Source organism: Rhyacophila brunnea, unplaced genomic scaffold, assembly GCF_057557595.1.
Source record: "Rhyacophila brunnea isolate RB1 unplaced genomic scaffold, BYU_Rbru_1.0 scaffold_5, whole genome shotgun sequence".
In the NCBI taxonomy this organism is placed as follows: Eukaryota; Metazoa; Arthropoda; class Insecta; order Trichoptera; family Rhyacophilidae; genus Rhyacophila; species Rhyacophila brunnea.
The window spans coordinates 4,363,666-4,385,874 of NW_028233170.1; the positions used below are offsets into that span (position 1 = coordinate 4,363,666).

The 22,209-nt window shown below is 34.9% G+C and overlaps 1 protein-coding gene across 3 annotated transcripts in view; it reads right to left on the bottom strand.

Annotated features, from left to right (window-relative positions):
* The window catches only part of cnn (phosphodiesterase 4D interacting protein centrosomin), a 78,456-nt gene that overhangs the window by 19,653 nt on the left and 36,594 nt on the right, over positions 1–22,209 (bottom strand). For all 3 annotated transcript variants that reach the window (XM_085955942.1, XM_085955941.1, XM_085955943.1), the window contains exon 2: positions 17,967–18,022. In XM_085955942.1, coding sequence (XP_085812068.1) covers positions 17,967–18,022 — 56 coding nt within the window. The remainder of the gene's footprint in view (positions 1–17,966; positions 18,023–22,209) is intronic.

Here is a 22,209-nt window from a genome sequence, read left to right on the forward strand (position 1 = left end):
GTACTGAGCACGCTACCATGCCCCCAGTATGGACGATCAAAATTATGAGGCACAATAAATACACAACCTACATAATAATAAATATCTTACAAAGTATCTACTTTACGCATGTAGGTAGGTACCTATGTATATACCAATGGCGAAGGGTGGAGGTAGACTGTAAAGTTAAGCACATAATCTGCTTCCCGTATTACTACCTGTTTTGATAAATAAAAACTACTTATTTTGAAGAGCATCCCCCATCACAGATGTTACCGCACGCTACAGGTATACACAAATACATATTATGACTGTTTCGTTACAACTCAAAAACTACTAAACTAATATTGATCGAATTTTCATAGCAAATAGAGTACGCAGCTGTAGTATTGGTTTCGTACAATAGTATTTTTGACTGAATTACCAGTAGGGTACGCCGGTAAAATGAGTATGGGTTGGGAAAAGGGGTTGCGTTTATTTTTCAAGTTTGAGAAACACTATAGACCAGTGGTTCTTAACCTTGTTGGAAGTACTGACCCCCACCAGTTTCATATGCGCATTCACCGAACCCTTCTTAATTGGAAAAATAAAATATGATTTTTTTTCAAATTCAAAACATTTATGTATATATTTTACTGGTGCACAAAATGAACCGTGCATCAACATCACTGTGTTCAAAGAACAAAAACCATTAAAACATGATTTTCACACAAAACAAAAACATAATAATGAATATTTACTGCAAATCAGTGTGACTTCTGCTGTTGCCTTTCAGAGACCAGTTCAGAAATGCGCGGCTTCACCTCTCATGTCATTTTTGCAACAAAGTCTGTTCCTTTTCTTCGTTTTTATGTCCAGCATCCTCGAAACGGATTGCTCGCAAATATATGTTGTAACATAGTATAGACTTTAAACTGTCAAAAAGTGCCATGTTTTAACAGCCCCTATCTTGCCTGTGTAAACTTTAAGAGTTAGATAGACAGTTTTGACAGTTTAGAGACGGCTAATTTATTGTAACAATTATTATAATAATATCTCAATACATAAATATGATAAACTACCGCCGATATGCGTATATTTATTACCTATTGAAGTTTCGAAACTATGTATAAACATAACTGCTGGAAAGTCACAACGACCTCAGTATTCTGAAGGTATTCATCGACATCGTTTCATCACTACTGAATACATACTAATGCACATACCTACTAATGAAGGAAACTGCGCCCTGACAACCAAACGAATAACACAAGGACAGAGATCTCAGGAATCAGGACAGAAAGACAAAGAGTCTTATTTTATTACCTACCGACGAAACAATGCGCTAATTAAATGAAATAAACTCTTACGGCCAAGTAGTCTTTGTTTGCTCCAGATCACTTGGTCGCTTCTGTTTATCGAATTATCAAATTACGAATTGCGTGGGCACGCCGGATATTATCTTCTATTTTGTTTCGTTTATTATTTATCGTTTCGGTGGGAGTGGGCTATTAAATGGCGGAAGATATCTATGATTCCGAGAGGCGATCGAATCAATTTTAAATTTTTACAGCAACGTATCAATCGGGTCAAATGGAAGCAAGACGGCACAGTACAGATGATATTGTATAATGCTTAATATGTTGTGATAACATCGACATGGTTGAAATCGCAATAAACATTATCAGTTTCAGGGCTGCGTCTTCCAATATTGTGTGTGATCTGTATATTTGTCCCTGTGTATGCAAAGCCCAATCGAACGGTGTGCATGTTCGGTCATTCAGTGGAAGCAAATAGTAACACAAAACGATGAAATATGTTATTCGTATTAATATGTATATTATATAATATTATTAAAGATGGGGAGTCAGGATCCGAAACCCCCCCTGTAGCGGTGAAGGGCAGAGGTAGGCTGTTGCAAACCGACAAAAATAGTGCACACTAAACTTTGTCGGTCAGACGTATTCCGATCAACAGCCAAGAGTTTTTCTTCTACAAACTGGCGTGTGGTCCCCCCCCCCCCCGCTTCAGCATTCAGCACTGCATTCCCTCTCATTGAAAACTTGCAACAGTCGAACGCGATGGCACAATGCTTTCCGTACGCGAACGCCAGCTTATAGAATACAGACTCTACCTCCATCCTGCCTCAGACTCTGCCTGAATTTGGGATGTACCTACAAATGAATTATCAAGACGCCGCCAAATATTGAACAAATGCATTGATGAAGTAGCCAAAACCAGAGACGGACACTGGTGTAACACTGTAAAGTATAGTATAGGTATGTATATCCCGACAATGGATGCTCATCAAAGCCAAAAAGAATATGAAGGAATAGATACCTACTTAAAATCTTTGGAATAAAAGAAACATGTTTTGAAACCTGATAACTTGACAGAAGCTGCGCAAAATGGGCCAGTTGGGACAAATCAAATATGTCTCGAAACGTAGGTATACAATATACATAATAATACGTTTAACCAACGTAGCGATATATAGGTAACAAACACTGTTTGTGTAGCAAAAAAATATCGTAGAAGCACAAAATAACATTTTTACTTCATCCACAAAAGGTAAGCATCATAATCAAAATACATTCATTAAAATCTGGCAAATGGATGAAAATCATTTGGATAATGGCATGAATGAAAACAAGTCCGAATCTTGTTTTCACAGCTATGGACAGGTGAATACTGAGCATAACGCAAAAACAGAATAATTGGATAAGAGGATCACAAACAACGAATGGTACGCGTAATATAGTTCACTAAAAACCGCAAATGGAACTATGCTGCATAATATATAAAGAGCCAGTAACGTCCCGTGGGGGCATTATAAAAGGCGTTACGAATGAAGGAACGAATACAAATATTACAACTTTTGAGAGCAGTGGCGGTTTTCCACGAATTTAAAAAAATAATCGAAACATAAAAAACCCAGACAGCCGATGCATCTATAGTCTAAGACAGTGCTCCGCAACCTTTTCTCACCCATGGCACACCAAAGGTATTCCCATAATTGCGCGGCACACCACAGGTAAAACAATTTATGCATCAAAACATGGACCCCCCATGCTGAAGCGGCCCCCCTACCTATCGCTAAGGTTAAAGACAGTGTGATACTCTAAAGTAAGTAGTGTTTTTCAAATGGTGTTTGAGGTAAAATTAATGGAATTCATTGTATGTTTAGCTATTTTTTGTATTTATTAATATAAACACTCCCCAATCGCATATTTAAAAATATTAATATCAGCCTAGTAATATAGCGCCGCAGGCGACTTTTCTTAACCATTGGAGAAGATTTGTAATTTGTGTTTATCTCACTTATCTGGTTGATCTGCCACTGACTGCTTATCATTTTTTATTATAGCTTGAGTTGAAAAACGTTGCTCACATAGATATATGTGGTATAAAATGGGAACTGAACTGCGATAGCCTTGTCGGAAATCTGAGGATATTCATTATTAACCGAAATCCAGAAAATAGCCAATGGAACATTGGAGAAATTCATGTTAAGCGTCACGTCGTTCCTCAATTCAACAAAATTTCTCACGAATATAATTATAGGGAAAGTGCTTCTGTAGAATTTCCGGCATTGGTTGCAGAAGGGTTTCGAATCCAGGCGTATTGATTGTATGAAAGTAATGATGAAATTTCTTTTGCAGCAAAGTTATAAGTTTTTGGGCCGGACTCAAAATTCATTGCTTGTTTTCAATGGTAGTGAATTTATTTAATATATCTATGGTAGTGAAGCATATCAATATATTTTCATTGTGACCTTGCATTTTTTTTTTTTATTAATTTCACTCTTCATTCAGGTGCTCGAATATATTACCAGCCATGGTACGCAAATTTGGCCATTAAGTAAGTATTGTATAATATACAAAATTATTTGCATTTTTTGACACAATGCGCCGCGGCACACCTAGCATCGTCTCGCGGCACACCGGTTGCGGAGCATTGGTCTGAGAGACAGCCTAACTATTGGCGGTTTATCGCACAAGCAACATTTTCACAAGGATGCCTCCAAACCTGTGAGCGCATATACCTTCACGTACCTACCAAAATTCATCACTGTCTGAGAGTATGTTTCGTGAAAATGGTCTAATTCTCAGTAGATGGTGTGTATGTCAATTTAAGATTTATTTGTTATTTGTCTGTTTCATACAGGGGAGCAGATATAATGGGAACTGAAATACCTAACGGGTGTGGAGAAACAGGCAACCGATCTCGGGTGTGAAAGAATATGAGATAGTAAAGAATACGCTTGTATTTCGTTCTAACAACTGCTCTCGTTTTATGCATTGACGCTCATTTAATATTGGTGTATTTGAAGGGTGCAACACACACTATTGCACGTCTATAATGTGTGGTTCATTTCCATAAGGCATTCAAATATTCAAATCCTGCGTCAAAATGGAGTGTATTGGGATATAGCCTATCGGAATTCGATTTATTACCTAATCTGTTCGACGAATTTGCAGATAATTTTTAATTAAAAATGAAAGTCTGCTTAAAGGCGGGACTTAATGTAGTCTGTAGTAACAAATAATGTAGTCTCTAGCGGTACCCAATACGTAAAAAACGTTCAAAGGCGAAAGTACGTGACACTTCACAAGACCGAGAAGTGGAATAAGATTGGAGAGACATTCATCCAGTAAGTCTTACTATATATTCGTCATAATAATCAGTTGAGATTTATTGGGATTTTGATTCAGGAAATCAAAAATTATTGCTTATACAAACGATATCTACTTGAATACAACTAAAATAGTAGGTGACTCTTGGTTATGAAAAAAAGCACACCAACCCGTTCAGATAGCGTGGTGTCCGGACGAACAAATTCCCACATGCTATCCACTATGCAGACGCTGTAGAAAATAGAACCAGAGAATTATTCAGCAGGTTTGTTGACATCGGGAAAAAATACACATCAAAAACGTCCCCATGTTGCGTTTTGTCAACGCGTGTTATATAAGAATATTTTTGGTTTATTTTAAGAGCACCTAAAATCTAAACCACACTTCCGCTCACCTAGTCTAGATATCTCCGCATCAAAATGTGCATCGCAGTGGCGGAACTTCAATTTATGCGCTGTGGGTATCCAATAAAACACCTAATCTGTTCGACGAATTTGCAGATAATTTTTAATTAAAAATGAAAGTCTGCTTAAAGGCGGGACATAATGTAGTCTGTAGTAACAAATAATGTAGTCTCTAGTGGTACCCAATACGTAAAAAACGTTCAAAGGCGAAAGTACGTGACACTTCACAAGACCGAGAAGTGGAATAAGATTGGAGAGACATTCATCCAGTAAGTCTTACTATATATTCGTCATAATAATCAGTTGAGATTTATTGGGATTTTGATTCAGGAAATCAAAAATTATTGCTTATACAAACGATATCTACTTGAATACAACTAAAATAGTAGGTGACTCTTGGTTATGAAAAAAAGCACACCAACCCGTTCAGATAGCGTGGTGTCCGGACGAACAAATTCCCACATGCTATCCACTATGCAGACGCTGTAGAAAATAGAACCAGAGAATTATTCAGCAGGTTTGTTGACATCGGGAAAAAATACACATCAAAAACGTCCCCATGTTGCGTTTTGTCAACGCGTGTTATATAAGAATTTTTTTTTTTTTTTTTTGTGATTTTACCGAGGCTTTGACTGCGACTCGCTGTCATATCGCCTCTTCTCTTCTAGAAGGGGATCCGTCGATCAGGTCCTCACTCCTATTCTGTTAAATAACTTTACAATTTTGCCTAGCTCTTCCGTCTTACCCACCGCCAGGACACCCTTCAATTCGTCGACATTCTCATAGATATCTGCAATTCGCAGCTGTACTCTGTGAATTTCATATTTGGGGCATTGCAGTGCTATATGTACAATGTCCTCTAAAACATGACATTCATCGCAGAGCTGCGATTCGCTTCTTCCCATGAGGACATCAAATCTTTTGCCCATGGTGTGCCCTGTTCTTAGCCTCAGAATTAACTTAAGCTCATTCCTCGTCAAAGAAGACTCTACAAACCAGGGCACCTCTCGTGGTGATGGTAGAATTGACTTACTCCATTTCCCCTTTTCTAATGATGCCCTATGGTGAAAATCTATCCACATACTATGGCACATTTTTTTTATAGCCTCATTCCAGTCCAGGTTTTCTGGTATCCACTGATGTGGTACCCCTGAATGGCCGGCTTCCTTTGCCAGATCATCTGCCCTTTCATTTCCCTCAATGCCCATGTGCGATGGGATCCATTGAAGGCATAGATCTCCTCCTCTATTTTTCTTGGCGTCGATCTGGTCAAGGATGTGGTATGCTATGGTTTTACTGTTATGTGAGCGAGTTGCTGCGGCAAGATGTTGTAAAGCGCTTTTGGAGTCTGTTAAAATGACAGCGGATTGCGCCGAGAAATCATCGCTTAAAGTGTATTTAATTGCTTCGTTTATCGCGATGAGTTCCGCCGTCATTATTGGTATCGCTGGGTTTAGCTTCCAGCTCTTGTTTATACCTACTTCTGGTATCACAAGAGCTGCTCCTGCTCTATTCTGATCTTTGGATCCATCTGTATAAAGGTGGCTCCATCCTGCGTACCTCTCTGTCAGCATTTTTTCGACACGCTCTCTTGCTTTATCGGATACTATGCTCCGTTTTGGTTTGTCTATTCCTTTGACCTCTAGTTGGATAACAGAGCTGAGGTCGTAGGTACCAACTGGCCTCCTCAGCGAATACATACCTAGGCATTTTGTATTTAATACCTCCCAACTTTCTGTGGCTTTAAGGATTCCTACCAGTAGTGGGAGCTTTCTTTTCTCATAGTATGTATTGCTTTCAACGAGCTCGTATAGGAGTTTCACCTTTGCCAATATGGGGTTATCTATTATAGATTTCCACTTCATCCATGTCTTGGTAGCCAGTGCCCATCTCCTGACATTCAGTGGAGGTACGCTGAGCCTTATATAAGAATATTTTTGGTTTATTTTAAGAGCACCTAAAATCTAAACCACACTTCCGCTCACCTAGTCTAGATATCTCCGCATCAAAATGTGCATCGCAGTGGCGGAACTTCAATTTATGCGCTGTGGGTATCCAATAAAACGCCGTCGCCTGCTGACGTGCAGTACGTATAAACTTATTTATAGACATAACATAACTGATTATCTGGTACCTACTTATTTCATATGCACTTATAAACAATGAATGTTCTTTTGTAAAATTGCAGAGACCAAGCCCGTATCACGCAGAGCAGGAATAAATTACATATATATTATAATATAATCATTCAATTGTGGCATTATTATAGAATAGATTTTAATCTATTGTCTCTAATCTGTTTTAACAGATGAATTGAAAATGTGAATGCTATGGATGCCTACAGTAATATGTATATTAAAACACCTTCTTTAAAATCTATTTTATTTTACATTGGCCATGGCATTTTATAGATATCATTGGCACCACAACCAAATGTTGGTCTTAACTGCCATCATGAAACGTCTCCACTACCCTTGGGCTACCGCTAATTGGGTAAGACTCAAATAACTATGCTGTGTTTTTTCTACATCGTCCAACCAGCTCAGGATAATATACAATACCTAATTACTCGGTTGTCTTCAAGCTTATATTTTTGAGACGATTGAAGAATCTATTTGATTTTCTTTGAGGTGTCTTGACTTGGACTGTCTCAAAACTAAACCGTAGTAGATTTTTGTGCAAGTGTGACTCTTTTACCGATCTAATTTTGCAGCGCATCATTTTATCTACACTAGTTGTTATATGGCACATACTAATTTAGTTTCGTGGATTAGGAATACATATCTAGACTCATATCGCTTCCCCGAGAAATTGTGTGTCTTCATTTGAGTATTCTTCATAATATAATATGACAATGACTCTAAAGTCTAAGTGTAATTCCGCCCAATCCGCTACCTACGTCCTTGACTTGGCCAGAGGTTCCTTTACGATGCAAAAAAATACCAGTCTTCGCCCGCCACTGTGATTTGCTATAAATACTACGTAGGTGCATAAAATTATATGGCTCCTAAACAAACTTGACTAAATCACAGCAAAAGTTATGTAAATGCAACAGCCGTTCGTAGTTGTTGTCATTTGGTCATGTCTAATTGCGTCTAATGTATGCGATAAAATTCGCGCAAAACACATGTCACGCCGAACCAAATATGCCCGACAAGCCGGCTGACTGATCCAGTGATCCAAAGTGGTGACGTTTAAACGAGGGGTCGCGCGTCCGTTCGGGGGGTCTCGGAAAATACCGGTAAACACGAAGTCAATTTAAACTAACAATGTTATGTAATATTAGATAGATAGACGATGTGACAATGTTCAAGTGAAAAATAAGGTATGATTACAGATCATAAAACCCTTTGTACAACTTGCTGTGTTTGACCAGGGTGTGTACGTATGGCCAACCTACCAAATTCTGACTATTACTCGATACATACATATTACGAAATACTAGTAATACTATATATCGGGATATCGTGATACGAACCATACACCTGAAAGCACAGATGTGACAATGGAAAGTTGAGCCTATTCGATATATTAAAACATATAAATATATTATATTAGTTATAATAAAGATGAGCTGATAATATGAGATGATAACATAGACTGCAAAGACATTCAACAACACAAAGACGAAAACCAACTCGTCCCGCACCAAATCCGGTCTTAATAGAGCGTATCATGAGGCCTTATCTTGGGATGTGAACCATTATTAGTTTTATACGCCTGGTAATGTCTCGGGAGAAGATACCCAAGTTGAGGTCGCCACGCACTCGAGTGTGCTTTGACTACGTTTACTGAGACATAGTTTAATCAAAGTGCCCATGGGAAAGAGGATGGTTAGAGAATAGATTATTTATGTAACAGTCGAATAACCAAAGAAATTAAGTATCCAGTGACCGCCAACAAGATATTAGGGTAGAGTCAGCTGTTTAAAATTTCAATTTTTTTTACAATATCCGCTTTCTTATAGTAAATTGTTCACTAGCAGCGATTATTTTCATGGCGTAAGCTGTAAGGTCGCAGAAATGCGCCGTCGAAAGAAGTTTTCGTGTTGCTGACATACGAAGCACACCTTACACTACCACTGGGTCACCAAATAACCCGTCTTGTAGAAGGGGTTGAGGATAAAAACTTTAAGAATCTTTTAAAAGATCAGTAAAATTAAATACGAATCTACAAAAACCTTCAATAATATCTGATAGGTATTAAGTATATAAATGGGTATTCCAGTCGTTAGCTGTGTGAATAATTTCAACCTTGCATTTATTGCAGTTATTTTCACATCAAAGACCGTCCTATTTTGCGTTAATTAGAGCAAAAATTCAGAGGCCGAGTGCGACTTTTAAAAAGTCTACGTGGGTATACAAAAATGTGTAACCAGACTACTGGACAAACTAATTGGGTTCAAGTACATTGGTACACCAGACAACAATCAATGCGGTCATGCTCTTCAATCGACAGCAATTTAATGGCCACATCCAGCGCTTTAATGATTGGCATTGAACTTCCCCCATATCCTCATCAAGGCATCACAAGCCGTGGCCTATCCATCTAACCCCCGCAACCAGCCCGTATCAAAAATTGAGTTAAAAAATATTACGTGTCAAAGTGTAGTTATCACGTTATTAATTTGATGAAAATTGTAACAATACTGAGGATCGTGGTCTTTATGAGCAGTTCCTATACTGCACAGGATTCTTCAACAGTTGTCTCTTGAACATGGCCCCCACATCCTGAAACGGGCCCCCTTACCAATCGCTAAGGTTAAAGCCAGTGTGACGCTGTACAATAGCGTTTTCCAAATGGTGTTCGAAAAGTTAAGGGTAGGTATTCAGTGTATTTTTGAATATCTACATCTGATAGAATAATGGAGTTGTCGAATATCGACATATTCTAAAATTGCATTGTACAATCACATATTTTAAAATATTAATATTATCGAAAGCAAATATCGCCGCAGTAGACTATTTTAATATTAAAGCAAATGTGTGATGTGTGTTTAGATCACTTATCTGGGCAACCCGCCACGCCGGGCCCCCCTGAGCCCGGGCCCTCAGGCTAGAGTCCTGTCAGCCCCCCTCTTGTGGGGGCCATGCTCTTGAATCATCTCAACGGATTGCCGATATCAATGAAGACTATAATAATATTATACATAGCGTACTGGAAATGAATTAACTATATAAAATATAAATGAAAATGCACAAGTTTTAGATACCCATTTACAGCATTTATTATGCATTTACGAAAAAGAAGAAAAATAACTGAATAATTTAGATCTTTATTTTGTTAATATTTTTTAAATTTATTATACCTAGAGTACTTATACGTTATATTATATTATCTTTGCACTTTTTACTACAATGACACGCCTCTTTGCCTGATTACCTCGCATACAATTAGATCAAATGATATTAACTTGTATTGATATAATACTTATGTAGTAATAAGAAAATAAATATAATATATTAGGTAGTTACCTTCATCATTTTCATCCTAGAGCTAGAGTGCAAAGTTGTGAAGTAGCAACTCTACTTATAGATTACTTTTCAAAAAATCTCGTAGTCATGTGATTAAATTTAACTTTTAGGGTATATTATTATGTTGTAGATTTGCATACGACATTAAAAAAATAATTGAGGTAGTGAGGATTAAAAGAGTAACGGGCAGTTTTCACGCAACAGATAAAACATGAGTAACCTTTATTCAGCATTTTATTCACACTATTGGATTTCACTCCACGGACATACGAGTTCATTTTTTCAATATTTGCTCTACTCATTATCTCATAGGTATCATTAATTCAAATAAAAAAAACGGTTCCGTGACAAAACAGAACACGACAAAACAAAACATGACCAAACAAAACAGAACATGACAAAACAGAACAACGATAAATATAACTATGACCTTTCAGGAAAAATATAAATTTAATATTGAAATTGTCCTATCTCTAGTATGTTGATATTTTTAATAGCACAGATTTTCAATACGCCATAATAAATCAAATTATATATCTAATTTCTGCATTACTAATCGCTAGAAAGCCTCAAATAAACTCATCTCGGTGTTGCCGGCAAGCTTAGGATATCTCATCTTAATCAATACAATTTTATGTTCAAAATGGTTGGGTGACTAGGTACAACGAAATTATCAGTTTAATAATTCTGCAGAGATAAAAAACGGAATTTTAATATTTGTGTTTGCAATAGTTGTGCATGATTATTAAAATCAAACATATAAAATGAGGTATTTACGCCGAATGGCCAACATGCAGTGATTACAATATACAATTTTATATACTCTATATATAAAAAAATGCATTATTTTCAAAATAACGGTATTGTAAAAAAAATGAAAGTATGTATTATACCTTGATGATATCACTTAAAATTGTTTTTTTTTTTAAATATTAAATGTATATAAGTATATGTATTTAATTTAAAATTTAATTAGGTACCTAATAAATAGATTCCACAAAAATTAATGTTTCATTTTCCCCCTGGCTGTTCTGTTTTGTCATGTTTTGTTTTGTCATGTTCTGTTTTGTCCGGTCACAAAAAAACTTATAGTAATGAGTGAATGACTAATAATAGTCAATTTGAGTACAATAATTCATTTACAGGTTATCGAAAAGAGTTATGTAGAATTTACGATAGCATATTTAACTTCGATTTGGATTTACTAAACTTAGCCACCGGGTGTGCAGGAGTGAGAACCGATCTGCAGTGAGTTATAGTTGGAAAAGTAAGATAAGTATTACCACACAGTCCATTTAGACGTCTGCACATCGTCTGGACATACTCGTAATATTTCGAAATCGCATCGCATTACTTCATTGGCAATACCGATTAGTGAGAAATGGCTTACCACCACGGAAATAGTTTTGGCAAAGAAAATTGAAATTTCCAGCGCAGCGCGGTATACCTACATTTGACGTAGGTTCGAGTAGCATTCTATCTGCTTAAATATATAATATGATTTGTGGGCAGCTTAAAAATGAAAATATTTATAATTTCTAATTATACTCCACGCGGGAAAACCATTCAATACAAACAACGGTGGTAAACAAGTTGCCTCGGTATTCTATACTGAAAAGTTAAAAATAATTGATGCGGCTCTTATGCGCGTGCGGCTGTTTTTTTGCCAAATCCACTATTTTTATTTGTTGTCATTGATATATCGTTGTCATACAACTAAAAGTGAACAACCGCTAAAACAAGATTTTACAGTAGAGCCATTTTTGTGTTTATGTACTTAAATGGTTCCAGTACGTAAAAATTTACATTAAGGGTTATAGTTTGTCAATTTATGGCTACGGCCGTATATTGTAGCTTAACCACTGGGGAATGACAAAAGAAATGGCGTATTTCAAAAAAACACTACCTTATTCTTAGGTCAATAATTATTATAAAGCAATCATTATTCATAAGATCTTTATTACATTTGAATGGTCAAAGACATAGCTTATAATAAGTATCTTTAGAATCATCTTCAAATGTGTTAATCTTGCCGATTTTTTGAATAATAAAATGCCTAATTCTTGTCAAATTTGGGATCACAGAGATTATCAATATATTTTTTTATCGTGAATATTTTACAAAAATTATCTCGTAATAAATTATACTAATGGTTTTATAAATGCGATTAAAAATTAATAAATGTAAAAAATCTTAACACCACTGCACAGTTATGTACCGAAATATGACTATATTCTAAAACATTAGAGCGAGAGGTTTAAAAGAATACTATTTTATGTAACAAAAATACTTTATGCAGTCATCAAATGTTTAAAATAACTATAAAGGATAATAAGGCTTCAAAATTAAATAAATAGATTATCTACAACGTTTAAGGAGTGTCCAGGATCATGGTTTGAAAATACAATAAAAACTCAATTTTGACGTTCGACGAGCATGTCCCCCTTAACATTTAATTTTTTTATATGTAATAGACAATTGAATTTTCATTTTCAGAACATAAGAAATTTATTTACTTTATGAGATAGAAAAAATAGTCACTTCACTTGGTCAATTTTACTTGTGCGACAATAATGTAGTTAATTAGGTAGTCCATAGTAAACACCATCGTAAGAAACAAATAAAACATTTTGCTTTGTTTTTAATAGTAGATCACATTATAATACACATATTCAAGATATAAAACATTCAGCTCTAATGTAATTAATTATTAAATAATAATAATGCAACAATGAAAAGAAGCATTCTGGTTCTACAAAAATCAAATTTTATAAACAAATATGTTTAAAATCACCTCTTACTTAGTTTTGACACATTTCTCCCATTGATCTACATCTATGAGTAATTTTATAAACGAATTTTGTAACTTTTAGTGCGAGACAAAAATTGATACGTCAAACGTGCCCTGTAAATTTGTCATTTGGTCAATTTTTCCAGGTAAAAAAATGTGTCAAAGCAGATTCAAGTCACTTTGACAAGCTCGGGTTAGTATGTTTCCAGGCTGTAAATCAGCTGGACATTTTTCCCAGACAACCGCAACGTTAGTAAGATGTCAGAGGTAGTTATTTAGTGCTATCAAATGCTATAACTATTTTACATTAGGAGCATTTCTCTCTAAGGTTTTTATGAACAAATAAAACAGGAGAGCAAAATGCAATTTAATTTCACGACACAAGTGGAGCGCTCTAAAAGTTATATAGAATGTACATACAGTCCTACGAACTTATCTAAAGAACGGTCAAAAATGGAACTACGAACTTTGAAAACGTCATTCGAATGTCAGATTCTGTCTAGTTGCGAGTCTTGATTGGGTAGTTTTCTACTGTAGCTCCCCCAGGTCTGTACTATGATTTTTAATACTTGGAATAGTCCTCCGAACGACTCACAATATGACCGATTGAAAAAAAATCGGTACAAGTCGGTTATGGGGAAGCCAGGGGGGAACCGCGCTAATTGTCATAGCCAATTTTGGCAAAATTCATGATTTTCAAGAATGAAAACCTAATCTAACCTAACCTAACCTAAACTAACCCAACCTAACAAATAATCCAGAATATCGGCTATTTTCAAAATGTGTTCATTTATTAATTAAATTAATATTTTAAAGCAGGCTTTTTAGATGTGATTAAGTAACGACTCAGATAATCATATTATTATAAGTAGCTTGGTACATAATGTATAATCTGAGAAAGTAGGTAGTTATGTATATTTAATAATTAATGGTTAAACCCAACCACCTAGTTAGAAAGTCGTTGAGCCGCCACTGATTGTATCCATCATATTTATTTTTCACATTTCTCCTGACAAAATTATAACGTCACCGTTTTAGCAAAACCATCTATGTGTCACTTTTATCAAAAATGACTTTTAAATACCAAGTCATTCCTTATTTTTTTCTCTATAGGCCAGTAAAATGATCTATGTGTTGGGTAAACTCGCTCCGAAGTTATTTCAAAAAATAAAAAACAGCTATGTGTAAGGTTCAAAAACCACGGTTCACAAAAACAACTATGTGTATATTATAGTAACATATAGATGGTATTTTGATATCGAGAGTGTAATGTTTTTTTACAGTTTGGCTACACATTGTTTGTTTCTATGTTATATGCTATGCATTATGGTCTTGCACGACGGTTTGAAAGATGCTTTCTCAAAAAGAGAGACAGGAAATATTCAATAATTTCTGGAAGATGCCTACATGGTCAATAGGGTATAGGCGAGAATTAATTTAAAAGTTGGATAAACAACTACAAACGTCTCGATGACAGTGGCCAATTGAAAGCAACAATGACAGGTAATAAGAATCTGACTGAAGATAAATAATTGGTAGTGCAACCAAAAATCAAAACGGAGAGATTTGTGGAAAAATGTTACATTATGGTTGGATCTAATTCCAAAGTTCCCAGCCATCATTGCAGAGAAAATACCTCCAGGGTGTATGTGGAATCGTGTTTCCGATCCAAAATACAAATGCATGATGAATATAAAAAATGGTCTCTGGAAAATGGTCATAAAGCAGCAGAATATACTCCAGTATATTTACCACCAAAAAATCAGTATCCACCAACCACGTAAAGATCAGTGTGCCATCACTGCCATCTGCTGTAGTTATAAAATGAAGAATGTTTCAGAAATGAAATACAATAGCCACATTATTAAAAAAAAAAAAAGATGCTAGAAGACCAAAAATGAAATGAAGGGGAGTACCAGAAGTATTACTGGACGGTTAGTAATCACAATGGATCTCCAAAGTGTGCTGCTATGTCCAAAACACAGGCACAAATGTATTATAAACAAAAGCTGCAACTACACAATTTCACCATATACATTCTTCATAATGTATCTTCTAATGAATTTGTCTCATCTCATCGAAAGCAGGACAATACAATGAAATAATTCTAATATCGGATGGGTGTGGATATCAAAACCGAAATAAATTATTCGCTACTGCTCTAAGTTATATCTTTAGAGAGAAAAAACATCGAGATTCAACAGCTTTTTCTGGAAAAAGGCCACACCATGATAGAGGCCGATAGTGCACATGCCACCTAAGAAAAGTATTTTAAGCCTCCAATATTTATTCACCATCTGATTATATAGCACGTATGCGGCTAGCAAGACCAAAACAACCTTATAAAATTAATGTCATTGATTTTAAATTTTTAAGAATTATGGATAAGATTAAATCTGGATTAAGTTCAATCAGACCAGGAAAACGAATCGGAGATCCTGTTGTATATGATATTAAAATGTTACAGTATCTACCAGATGGAACAATCTTTTACAAACTCAACTTTATCAGTGCAACCGTTTGACTGCCTTTGTAATATATATAATGAATCATTGCCAATATCGCAGTCGAAATACATACATCTTCAGGAATTAAAAAGTGTAATAGAGAAAGATCATCACTATTTCTACGATAACCTAACATTTAAACCTGCTAATAGAAAGTAAACGAACTTATAAATATAATATCATCTCACTATTGCATTAATAATTAATAAAATGATATTGCAATTTATCACTAACGCACTATGTATATTTCAACTATTATTTATGTAACAGTTTTTCATGAATTTATTATTATTCACATTTTGATGAATAAATTAAACTATGTGTATTTACAAAACGGTCAAAACAACTTATGTGACATCACAAACTGTATTTTTATTATTTTTGTATTAAACATAAAAGATTTTTGTAAACAAAATAATAATCTTAGACCATTTTCTGATTATAATAAAGCATTCTTCATAATTTTAATGTTTAAATGTAACATTATTTTTTTATTCAGTTTTATCCTTCTCCTGCACAATTTGAGAAAGTGCACATAGATGGTTTTGCTAAAACGGTGAAACAAAGATAAATTTATAAAAATCCATTTACAATTTCTTTGAATTTGTGGGTTTAATTTTCAATCCCGATTATTGAGCTATATAATAATATTGATAAAAAGACAATAGGTATTATGGAATTATGTTCAACAGCTGCGGTGTCATTCATGGGGGCAAATTAGAAAAGCGTTCCAATTCAATTACATATGCAAATTATTTTCTAATTTCCAATGAAGTAAATACAGACAGCTAGTAGATTGCTTTTTATGCGGGGTGTAAACAAATAAACACACTCACATATTACATAAAAATGTCGAACGTACATCTACCGACATACTTTTTTTCTGTAGACTCTACATAATATTAATTATAAATTTGGCAACGTCAAGTAGGTATGAACATTACAGTCTACGCCGCGAAAATTCTTTTCAATAATATGTAGATATTTATTTTAACTCCACTCAACACAGATATATCGGGAAACCAAACAAATGGCAAGTAAATTGATTTGAATGTAGACAACTGACGTTGGATTTTCTTTATCAGCGGAAACTAGACCATAGGTTTTCAAATTCGGGTACCAGCGGTGTTCAGTGAGCCACGGGTAGTTTTTTTGATTATTTACAAAGTCAAACGATTTTCATTAATTCTGAATTGAATAGACTTTATAATTACATATAATATACTTTATAATAATATTTGGTCGACACTACTGAAATGAGCAAATCTATGACGATGGCGTATTTATGGTGTGTTTACATTTAAAATTCACTTCAACCTGTACTTCTCTTATTGAGCGGTAACGTTTCGGCTTATAACGTCATGTTTCCCGGGTTCAAATCCTGGGTCTGGCAAAATTCACACAATGTTTTTCAATACATGTTTGTAATCAGTGTATGAGCCTAATTGGGGATCGCAATACCGGTATTTCAAAACCGGTATACCAGGATTTATCCATACCGAAATAACGGTATAATCGCTAGCTTTTTCGAAAACGAATTTAATGTTTGCAGTGTATTTGTAAACATTAACAGCTGTTCTATAATTTATCACCTGCATATAATACATATAACCGAATATCATTAAGGTACTTAGATACATTTCCTATATAACATCTAACTATAACTAAAATGTAATATTTAAATACATTTTTATACCTATATTTATTGATAGATAGGTACTTCCATTTTTTCTATACGTTTTAAAGAATAAATACCGAAATACTTGTGCTTCGTGCCATATAAAAAAAATCTGGTTAAATTATATACTTTCAATTAAAATTAATTTAATTATTGACAAATCCGAAATAGGACTTGCACCCATAATATAGTGATACTGATGATGTACGCGACCTCTGTTTTATTGCAATAGCTAAAGTTTGACTCGATGAACAATCAATATTATACAATCGCAAACGACAGTAAATTCGCAAATAAGTACCGGAAGTGTTTTATTTTTTAAATAATGCCGCCAATTATGAAAATATGAATTTTTGTTTAAAAATCGTCCTGAAATCGCTATTAATACTGAATCTGAATCGCATTCGTTTACTTAGGATCTATGACCACACAATATGTAAGTGCTTGAATAAAAACAGATTGTTTGCAGTGAATGTTAATGGTGTGATCTCATTTATTGAGACGAAAAAATACTTACTGAGGGCATTGAAGTCTACATCGAGGGTGACTTCCTGAAGTTGGCTCGGGCTGGTGCTGAAAATAATAAAAAAACTGACTTAAGAATTTCATCAAATTTAATATTGAAGATGTTCCACCTACTTTAGTTTTCATCCTTGGTGGATATTACATAATCATAAGTAGGTATACATATTACATCATAGGAATGGACAAAAATGGGGTTTGCAGTCCCCGGATATTGCTCGATTTCTTAATTCAGGATTCCGAGATTTGAAGATATTTGAATTCCGGGATTTTAAGATAAATTTTTACACTAAGTTAGACAAAAAAATGTATCGGTAATCTGTGTAAATTTAAAAAAATGTAATTAAAGAAAAGTTTATCCTAAATACAACATAATATATTGAAATCGTAGAAAAATACCATTAATATATAAAATTTTACGGTATTATGCCATCGGTATGCAAAAATATAAAACATTTTTTTCCCCGACCATGTCCAATCCTAATAAGATCATATAGACCGCTCCACAGAGTGGAGGTTTGTATTAACAGATTTTTTGTTTTTACGAGAATTGGATGTCAGCCACTTGCTCAACGTATTAGGTCCATTCTCTGACTCATACACAAATTGAAAAAACAATATGTATACATATTTGCCAGACCCGGGATTCGAACCTGGGACCCACGACGCTATTTGACAGTCACAATGGCCGCGCGGCTTAAACGTCGTAATAAAACATATTATATTATTTTACTACACCATCAATGACGAAAGTTATTAATAAATGTGAAAGTTTGTTTTTTGTTTTCTGTCAGAATGAATTAACATTGTAATTGAATATTATTTTTAATTATTTGGGAGCATTTTTATCTGTGTGTCTAAGATATAAGAGTTCATCAAAATATCTTCGCGTTCGTCGAAACCTCATGACTGAGAATCGCGACCCAAATAGTGTGGCAATCGCCTAGCTTTTCCATGGTTCACGGTGGTTTACTAAGAATACTAAGATGATAGTTACAATCTAATTTCATCAGTCAATCATCGATAGCCATAGCAATAAAAAAAGAATGTAAGGTACCTAAAGAAAAATTACTTTCAAACTGATATACCTACCTAATGGTAATGAGATTCCCATAATAGCTAACAATTAAGTTAATTTCCATGCTACTACTAATACAAAACCCGAGTCGCTAAAACAGATCTTTATCGAAAATAAATTACAAAACTTATAATAAATTAAAATTTATTTCGTTTTACATTAAATACCCACCCCTTAATAATATGTCATCATTGAGTATATCATTCTATACTTAGTGGTTGAGAGAATCTGTTTAATATTCCACTTTGCATCAGTGTTTAATAATTACGTCCTTCGGAGAAACATTTTTATCTCTAATTACCAACGTCTTCTGCGAATACATTACAGATTTACGCACCGGTGCATTAGATATCATTTCATATAAGATTCATTGCTTGACTGTCCGATATAAATATAATCAGTGCGCTTCATAATTCATACGATTTGATTTACCTACAATATCAAATATGATGAAGTCGAGATAAGCATCCATCTGTATAGCGGGAAGGTATCTTAATTCTAGCCATTTACTTCAGCCATGGACCCAAATAATAAACTTATTGATTGATAAAAGTCAGCGGAATCATAAATTGGTTATTTATAATATACATTGAAACACAAATTTCGGGAAAATGCGATGACATGTTTTATCACGATTGGAAATCAACACAACAATAAATATTGTGAACAGTATTATTTAAAATTTGAATGTCTGAGACTCATTCTGTGAGATCTGGTTGGTTAGTGAAAAGATGACTAATTTGCACAATGGCCACGATTCTCGGCCACTAAGGAACAACCGAGAATAAAAATTCAATGAATAACGAGACCAAGAGAGAAGACAAGCGAGGCTATCCTCGATTTGTTAACGCTGTTACACCTCACTCTAAGATTTTTTTGAACGATGCTTGGTAAAAAAAAACCATGATATTTGGCTAGCTTAAGTGTCGAAGAGGACAAAGAAGTGCTTCTCCAAATGAACAGATCAAACCAAGAGCGACACAAGCTTTATACTGACATACATCCTGCGTCTGCTAGAAAATTTCAAATTATTCGGGTCGCAACCTTCAACTACGACGCCACGACGAAGATTCTTTTCTCATTATTTTTTTAACACTACAACTTGCCAAAAGGTCCAATCTAGGGACGGCAGGTTATATGAAAGTATGTATGGTGAAGCGGCCACGTTATATTATAAAAGTATGATGTGGCAGGCTGGTAGTCAATTTGTGGCAAAACTTCCACGATAACATTTAAAAGACGTTTAAAAGACCATAGTAATCCTCCGTGACGCCCTGCATTTTTTTTTATCGCGTTGCTATTTCTGGTAATTTGTCGGCTATTGCTGGCTTGTTTCATTCGGTTATATGAGAAAAACAATTCCTTGCCCCTCTTTTTATTTAATACCTCTATGGGCCCAATGATAGTAGTCTAGAGCTAGAGGAAGCAGTTATGAAAGTAAACTAAAACTATCATATTTTGGCAATGATTATATATCACTGTATGCAGTGTTACGGACTATATCGGGGAGGATTATACCAAAAACTGCGGGGCAATCCGTAGTTCCCCGGATCACCGTTATAACATCAGTAGCCAAACTATAATTGGCAAGGTTATAAGTAGACACGAAGGCCTTGAGAAAATCACATATGTATTGTGTAAATATATTATGATTTTATCGGGAATCCAACCCGGAGCCCCAGGATGAAAGGCCTTACGCACTGGATTACGAGGGCCGTCCGATGTCGAAATTTACTTCAAAATCATCATTACAGTCTTTCACGTACAAAACACAGCAGATAAGCAAAAATAAACAACAGTTGAATCCCAGCTTTACAGCAGCAAACGCAATGTATGATGTGTAATAATCGTGAACAGGAAGCACGTTTTATATCCCACATTATAATTACGAATATATGCAAATTTCGTGATCATGATATGGCATGACCTAATCAAGGACCAGAATATATTAATGCATCTAGATGAGAAGTTAGTACACGGACAAATAAATAGCGAAAAATGAACACGACATATCCGATTTTAAATGTAGACTTGGCAAGCGAGTTGGCACTGGCTGCGATCACCGTATTTACGAGTGCTTCATCCGATTGCAGTGCACTTACGATTACATACAGATTGCAGACGACTAAACATAAATTTTAACATGATGCATATCAGCAGTACTATATTATATATAGAACTAGACCCATATAAACAATTACAACAAGAGGTAATAACAATTAGATACATGGGATACTGCAGTAACGAAGGGTGGATGTAGGCTGCTAATATCAACCATAAATAGTGCACATTAAACTTTGTTAGTCATACGTGTTTGTTTTTATTGAACTAAGACTACAATTTACATATGGTATTGGTTAGTTTTTAAAAATCAATTAAACCCTGCCTAAGCTAAACCACAATTATTAGTTTTGGTATATTTTGGGCGATAACACAAACTTGTGCACACATATTATTGGTTAATTGTTTTTAATTCTTTAAGACATGTCTAAACGAAACTATATCAATAAAATATCCAAATTTATGTATGATTTAATTGCATAATTTTAGATATTTTGTAGATAGACGAGTATTTTGCGACTATATTATCAAATATGGCTTGGCTTTGCGGGGCTTAATTGAATTTTAAAAACTAACTAACACCGTCTGCAAATTGCAGTCTTATTTCAATGAAAATAAATACGGATGACTGATAAAGTTTATCGTGCACTATTTATGGTTGATATTAGCAGCCTACCTCCACCCTTCGCCACTGTGGGATAGTCAATAATAAGAATCAGACTGTGTTGTGCCTGTCTACGTTTTATTTATGTATTTCATAGAAGATTGATAACACCACAAAGTAGTATCATCATAAATTGTCAGATTATATGTATAAATTAGATATACCGTATCTATGTTATGCTGTAATAAACAGCTGTTCACTGAACCTCTACGTCAAGTATTTATGCTGTAATTGTAACGTCTACGGTTTGGCTGTCTACGTCGTCTTCGAGCTACGCAGCGCGAGATTTGCGTCATTCGCGAAATAGCTTTCGCGGAAGCCTTCGTCGCTAAAGAACATAAATGACTAATTTATCTTCTCCGATGCGAACGCGCGTCGGTTAAATTGCTATACGAAAACCAACGAAATTCGACAAGATTAATCCAATATAACACA